The sequence below is a fragment of the Lipotes vexillifer genome, unplaced genomic scaffold (genome assembly GCF_000442215.2).
Source record: "Lipotes vexillifer unplaced genomic scaffold, Lipotes_vexillifer_v1.1 scaffold491, whole genome shotgun sequence".
NCBI classification, from domain to species: Eukaryota; Metazoa; Chordata; class Mammalia; order Artiodactyla; family Lipotidae; genus Lipotes; species Lipotes vexillifer.
In genome coordinates, this window is record NW_006770548.1 from 371,619 (window position 1) to 379,717 (window position 8,099).

Below are 8,099 nucleotides of genomic sequence, written 5' to 3' on the forward strand. Positions count from 1 at the left end.
ATTAGTTAGCACTTAAGAAGATCCACTGAGACATGACACTGTGGTAGAAAGAACACAGCACTTCTTCCCATACTGGGTACAGCCTGGAGCTCTCTTGTTAACCAAAGTTCAACCTCTTCAAATGAAAAATGGATACTGTTATCCATTCAAAAGCACTTTACAAACTCTAATGTGTTATACAAATGACAGTTACCCTTATTACTAATGAGATGTATCAGGGAGAAGAATCTGTTCATGTCTAGATTCAGGTTAAAATACAAGATCAACTTATAGTAGCTGTGTGTGCATGTTCTATGAGTAAAAATCTTCTGGTCTCTGATAGAGTGTGGCTCTATCTACAATGCTTTAGTTTTTCTTAGAAAGGAGAATGTATTCGTATATTACTTACAGAATTACAAATAAAAAAAGAAAATATTCTATATCAACAAATGCCTTTTGACATAGGGTAGAGTATCATTCCACAAAGAGAAGCAAATCATATAAACGAGGTTACAGTTTAAAAAGTATTTCAGAATTATGGACTCTGAACTCAAAGCTCAGGAAGAAGCTATTTTGTTTCATGTAACACAAAACTCCAACAGAAATAGAAATCGAATGGCTCACAGTATAATTAAATGCTTTGCTTAGATGAAGATTCTTAAGCTCAGTCCCTGAGCTGGTTTCAAGGGAGTCCTAAACACCCTAGAAGTAAATATAACATGTGTGTTAAATGGGTACATGTGGATTTTTCTGAGAAGTTTTATATTTTTACCAGAGAACAATAAACCAAAAAAAAAACTTTAAGAAACATTAGATGTTGGTATTTTACTGGTGTGTTTCCAAAATGCAATGCATATCTGAAAAAAGAAAGGAAAAAAAAAAACTAAAGCTTTGTTTTCAGGATTTGAGGAGGGGCAGGGGGAATGGCTGCCTTGCTGTGTCTACATCTAGGAACACAGTGTGCAGCTTTATGTTCAGGCTTCATTTATGAGCTATAATGCCAGCATATAGGTTGGTTACAATAGCTGTTCAGAAACTCTAACATTACAGATTTTTCTGTTAAGATTTCACATTTTTGATGACAGATTTTGTCTAATACAAAATCCTTTGCATTCCATCTGATGATACAAGTGACAGGGATGAAACACCTAGGATACTTTCTGTGTCATGACATTCTAACAAAGCAGTTTTACTGTTTCACTGCTGTGCTGACCTGAGGGAATGATAACACATCCCATTCAGAAGAGTTATCACAATAAAAAGCCATGACTCTGATGACAATGGAAACCACTAGTAACACTGCCATTTGTGGAGCACTTAGTATACTGCATCCAGCCCCAGTGTAAATAACACTAATTTGGCTCCATGGCAGCAGAGATGTTTATTTGTGGTTAAGTCTTGTTAAGCCTTCACTGTAATGAAAACAGCATCAAAATAAAATGGAGGATAATCCAGTTTTACGCATGACTTAGAAATAAAACTAACACTCTGTTCCTGCCGCACCAGTCCTGTGTCTTTGTCCAGAACCCTCTCTAGTCTCCCAGCCCCACCATATTACCAGGCCAACAAGGAGGAAGAATCCACCTGAAGCCGGGTTTCATCTCACTTTCATCAAAATGAATACACTAATAAAACCCAACAGTTGTTCCCATCACCAAAAGTTTAATCCTAGGGTACCTATAAGGTTAGTCAAGATTGAGAATTATTCTTTACAGTACTTAAATCATTGTGCTTCAAACTTAAGAATAGATTATTGAGCTCTCTTAATGCAAAGAAACTTAAGAACATTAAATTGAGCTTTCTTAATAAAAAGATATGTTTGCCAAGCTAAAAAAGTTCTTTATGCCATGCAAATTACCTTAGGTATTCAGTCTTTTCAACGTCTTAATTCAGTCAACATACTGCATTTGCAAATCTACTGTAAAGACACACTAACCCACAATGGCTAGGAAATTGGGCATTCCATTGAATTCTTCCCAGATACAGCCTACTAGATTATCAAACAATAAGGTTACAAAATTAAAATGTTATTGAATGTAACATGTTTTATATATTAATTCAAAAGGCATTTTAGGAAGACTGTGAATGTGAATTTTAATTGGACTAAACAAAAGTGTAGTGTTAGAAAGTATCTAACAGTAATTGATACGCCATGGAAACTGTCTTTTGGAATAACTTCTTATTGCTACTCTGCCAACTGTCTTTCTCATCAGATACTATAAAATATCAAATAGTCATTTGGGCTTCTTAACTCTTACAGATTCCGGATAAAAGGGAGTTCACTCTGATAATCAAAAATGACAACGTAAGTGAAGGTGCCTGGCAAAAAGTAAAAAGCCCATATAATTATGGAATTACTATGAATCAGATTAGAAGCTTTGTTAGACCAAGAGCTCATGTCTCAGGGGCCTTTATTTACAAAACTCATGTTTTGGCCACATTATACTTCAATAATTAAGACCCCAACCAAAATCCAGTCCATACGGTGTTGGTGTAACATGTTTATTAGTGTAATTTATTTAGCACAATGATCACATTAAAATGTCCCAATATACAAAACTGTTGAAATCTAAAGTCACAAAAAATACAAACTTAGGTGAGTGAATAAAGTTATAAAAATATTATTTAAAAACAAAGTTCTACATCTTCAACATTGGGCCAAAGAAGGAAAAAAACAAGAGAGAGAGAGAGAGAGAGAGAGAGAGAGAGAGAGAGAGATTGCATATAAGAAACAACACATTTCAATAGAGCAACCATGACCGGTCTTGGCTGCCTCACCAGTGAGATCCTGGGCCACTGGTTGTGAGCATGATGGCAATACCGCATTTCATTGCAGGACTGGCTACTTCATATGAAGCTATATGTGAAACGTTACATTTATTTCCTTCAAAATGAAACATCCAAATGAAACAGAGCTAACAATATACACTAAATTTTAGCTGGTTGAGAGTAGAAATTTTCAACAATTCCATAAATTCAAAAAGAAACATTTGGAAAAAAACAAATTTCAAAGAGAAATAAACATGACAAAATGGAAATTAAAGTGGAATAAATCAATGTCAATAATGAAGTGTGAGTGTATGTTTCTGACCACAGCTATACCACAGGGGTCACACCCAGGCTTTTCTACCCACCTGTCACCTAGACAAACTGCAGAGATTAGTTAGAAGTGATAGAAGGATGTCAAGCATGATTTTTTAAAGTTAGCACTAACAGTTGTGAAAAGTTCCTTGGCTAGAAAAAAAAAAAGGCACAAAAAAAATATGAAACAACTACATACCAAATGAAAAGAGCTGTTTTATTTGATGGTGTGCTCTCTTATGGTATTTTTCATATTTTTCTCCTTTGCTAAGAGTTTTCATATTTACCAACTGCTTAGAATGTTAGCATAAGCACTTCCCTCTAAAATGTACCTCCCTTAGTGTCTTCTCTCCAGAACCCACAGAAGGAATTCCTGGCAGAAGAACAAACCACAGGACCACAGGAGGGAACGCTTCCTAAATTCCAGAAGTCATTGCAGGGTCTTGTTTTAAACTTTCATAATATTCTAACTTTCCCATCCCCAAAGTAGTTTGGTATCAGGGGATCTAAAACAATGTACATCTCAAATCTTCCTCAGAACATGGTGCCAAATATTTAATCTGAAATAATCAGCAGCTTAGTGATTATACAAACCTGCATAGTCAGTAAGAGGATAGAAAATTTTAAAGAGTATCTCACATTCCAGATCTTAAACCAGAACTCCTCTACAATTTCAAAATATGGCCCATGTTTTATATTCTATTTCTAAAAACCTGATCAAAGCTTATCATTTGAAAAGTTCCACAGTATTTGTCCCAGATGGTTTCAGATTTTTTTAGCTTTTAGTTTGGGAAAATGAGGAATGAGAAAAAGAAAGTCCTACTGGGACAATTCTCAGAATGTGTGAAAGTAAATCCTAAGGTTCATGGTAAAGGACTTGACACACAGGTTATTTATATGTGACCCACCAATCCCACCTCAGGCTACACAAAGGCACCTCCACAGTTCATAGGGAGGCTAACACTGAACAGAGCTGAAGTCCAGTCAGAAAATCATTTCATTAGAAACCTAATAATTGGTTGTAGTTCTTCAACGTGTTGCAATTTAACTTCATTCTCAGGTTGCTACAGAAAAAGTTATTTTCTATCTGTATCAACAGCCCAGTATTCTAACAATAGAGGATTCCATTTTCCTTAACTTCCCAATTATTATCTTGATAGTTCATGATCATGTTAAGAAATTTGGGATATGAAATTCCACATACAATAATAAGGCTGTCAAATTTTCAGGAGAATCTAAGCCTGGACAAATAGATCATAAATTCACAATAGAAACAATTTCAGCCCAACTTGCAAATAACAAAGGATGATTTCATTTCAGGAAATATTTTTCAAAGTTTAATCAGAACTACTCTAAATTAGAAAACTTTAAATTAAAATAGCTATCATTAGTCAGATGTTAGTAAGGTAGAGAGAAACACAGGTAGCCTGAAAGATGAATCTACCCTAAAAGCGAGCTCACAGAGGGAGGGAGGAGGGAGAGAAGAAGGGAGGTTCACGGCAGTGCTGGTGGCCTCGATCCCTTTATGAAAGCACACTTTCTCATTTGCTGCTACATTACCCTGATTCAGGTTGAAGATCTGAAAACCAAATGAAAAAGGCCAACTAAAAATGTTTAAAGAAAAGAAAAATGTGAGACTGAATTAAATTAAAAAATGAGTTTTAAAAGAGAACAAGAAATAAAAGACATTAGATGACCTTCATAAAAATACTAAAATTAAAAAGAATTCATCTGGTACTTTGTGCTCACAAAGGGAAACGAGGTTCCATCAAGCCCTGTGGAGCACAAAAGGAAGCAGGTGGTTTGCTCAGGCATCGGCAGAAATGGGCCCCGAAGAACTACCCTCAGCTTCTTCTATATCGTGTCCAGGAAGGAAAGCAAAGCTCTGCAAAATGCTGAAGGTTTTACAAGTGTAACGGTGCTTAGGAAAGATCACTGGTCTGGTGTTGCAGCAGCCCCAGTGTTGAGAGACACGCTAGGCTTCTAGGAGGAGAAAAATAGAAAGAGAGGAAGAAGTAGGAAAGGGAAGGAAAGGGTGGAAAAGCACAGATCATTAGTAAACAGCAAGGTCAACATTGCAAGATGCTCATAAACCCTTTATACACTGTCAGCAGAGCGGGTCTGCTCTTAGGACTACAGATTAACACTCTGGAGGAAGCAGAAGTAGGAATTTCCAAAAGCGCACGGAGCTACATGCTCCAGTTAGTGATGGCCAAATTAGAATGATGTCACAACATGCTCTGAAAACATGCACTCTTGGCCCCCTCCCTACTCCTTGCCACCCCCAATGAAACATGCGTATTTTCAGTAAAGCACCTGCTTTAATATAGTCAAGAGGTCAGGCTGAGAACACAGCATCTCCCCAGGTGTGCAAACTATATTCTACACAATGGAGGAGAGGTGTCCAAGAGCAGAAAGACCTGCTCTCATAATGGCACTGGGCAGTTCATAAACAGCTGGGCTCTTTTTTGCAGCCAGAGAACTGAAGTCTTCAAACAGTAAGGGCCAGGCTGCATGTTCTTCCTGTTTTTTTTTCCTGCACAATTAAGCTGTGGCAGTGGGAAACAATTGCTACATAAAGTTTGAGTCTCCTCTGGTCAGACCTGACATCCTGCTGGAGAAGAAACCTACTCTAGTGTGGTAGTCATTTCCTTCCCGGATGAAAATGGCATTCATTCTTCCAAATGGCTAACCAAATCAATCCCTTCAAGCCTTTCCTTCCCCTAGCACTGCCTCCTCATTAAAGAAAGCTGAATTTATTCATTTTTAAAAAGTTTGTGTTCAAGCTTCTTCTCCTTTAATCATGGGGGTATTTCTACAAATATTTTCTTAAAACCAAAATTATATAGACCTTTGCTTTCAAAGCAGACACAGAAACAGTCAACACTACACACAAACTAAGATTATCAAAAAAACAAAAAACTTTCAGTTCACAAAACTGGAAGATAAATAAGGTCGCACTTCAGGTTGTTTCTAGCTTTTCAAGAGTTCCTAACTAATGAGTTACTAATAAGGATTTATTGTCACTGGGTAAAACTAACATTCACAACTAATAGAACCTAGTCATCAGTAAACCTAACATACAAAGATGTATACAACATTTCTAAAGGTCACAGAATAAAGAGTAAATCCTGGAATAACTGCTAGTGCTAACAGAAGGCTTTTTGGAAGGCTTAGAAACCAAGAAATCCTATGGTAGCTCAAGGAAAGGCTTCTCAAGCCTACAGTATGCGTGCAAGAGGAACACAGACATGGCTAGCACTTGCCTCCCTGCAGTAATGTGGAGCAAACGTTATGCCCAGTTAAAAGTCTTTTCAGTTGGGTCAACAGCGCCAGCCTGATTGTGTACTTAAGCCAATTAAGTTCAGTTATTTTTTAAAATTCAACATGGCTCTCATATCAGCTACCTAAACACAGATTTACATAGTACTGTACATCCCTATGGACCCTGCCACTGCTTCAAGAATTTTGCTCACTTCATATACACTGGGGGAACCCACAGGAACTCAGTACTAGCCCTGGTAATGGGCTAGGCATCAGAGACAGATTTCAAAAGTAACAGTTAAGGGAAAAATAAAGGAAAACAGACTGAAGGCACAACAGAAAGGAAAGAACTTTTAATTTCCAGCTCACAAGTTTCCTAACATTGAGCCATGGAAAGCAAACTGAGTACAGTATGCTTTCAGGGATGAGACCTGCCCAAAGCACTGTAGCAGCCAAAGAACTCCATTATAACATTTTTTTGGTCATTCTGCAACAAAAGCATATTGTTAAGACTGATCCAGCTCCTATGTGGTACAACTACAAAAGATATTCAAGAAATATCAAATGAAATTCTCTCTTTCCATTGTTGGAAATGTTATGAGGCAGATGCCCTGGGTTTAAATACAACCACCAAGAACAAGAGTACCTTTAGAAATAATCCATATGCTTCCACTAACAATCCTCCTCAAAGGAGCTGATCAAGGTGTTTACTGTGACTGTTTCACCCACACATTTGGGGACTCCTGGGAATCACTTACCAGTGGCATCATTCCCTTCTATTCCGTGGTCACCGTTGGCAAGCACTGTTGCTTGAGAAGATGAAGTACCTGCAATGACCACAAAGAATAATTACCCACTGTGACAGATAGAAAAATGAAAAACAGAGGCAACTACTGTCTAACTAGTAGAATTTTTGTCACTCTTCATAGCATTAGCTTAAAGCAGATAAAATCTGTCCAAAATTTAAAGATCCAGTAAAAGGAAATCCAGAAACACAGAACTGAGTCACTGATTTCTATGGTATCCAAACTCTGATAAGCACCACGACTACAGGAGAAGCTTTCCTAATAACAAGTCTAAGTCTTTCCTGCTCTGTACACTGTCAAAGATTACTATTATACTCAATAAAACCATCATGAAGCACCATAGGTTTAGAACCTGTGATTCAAACCAAATGGTCCAAGGACACAAAGCCGTTTAAAACAACCCCCACGTGGGACTTCCCTGGTGGTCCAGTGGTAGAGAATCCACCTTCCAGTGCAGGGGATGCGAGTTCAATCCCTGGTCGGGGAACCAGGATCCCACATGCCGCAGGACAACTAAGCCCACGCGCCACAACTAGAGAGCCCATGAGCTCTGGAGCCTGAGTGCCACAACTAGAGAGAAGCCCGCACGCTGCAACGAAAGATCCCGCATGCTGCAACACAGCCAAATAAATAAATATTAAAACAACAACAACAACAACAACCCATGTAGAAAGTCCAGGGCACCATCACTGCTCCTGTACATGAGGATTACCTGGAAGTCACGAGCAGCACTTCTGGAAGCAGAGGGCTTTTTTTTTTTTTTTTTAAAGCTATCCTTATAGATTATAGTTGCATCTTATTTCCTAACAACTAAGGATGTTGAGCAACTTTTCACCTGTTTACTTGCTATTCTTTTATTTTCTTTGGTGAATTGAACAGTCAAATTTTTTGGACTATTTTTTAAATTGGGTTGTGTATTTTCTTATTATTGAATTTTGAAGCTTTTTTTTTTTTTTTTTTTTTTTCGGT

General features: G+C 37.6%; 1 protein-coding gene across 1 annotated transcript in view; it reads right to left on the reverse strand.

Moving 5' to 3' along the window:
• Nucleotides 1-8,099, reverse strand: part of MAP4 (microtubule associated protein 4) — a 109,388-nt gene that overhangs the window by 84,944 nt on the left and 16,345 nt on the right. Inside the window, exon 2 of the mRNA XM_007446145.1 lies at nucleotides 7,083-7,151. Coding sequence (XP_007446207.1) covers nucleotides 7,083-7,151 — 69 coding nt within the window. The remainder of the gene's footprint in view (nucleotides 1-7,082; nucleotides 7,152-8,099) is intronic.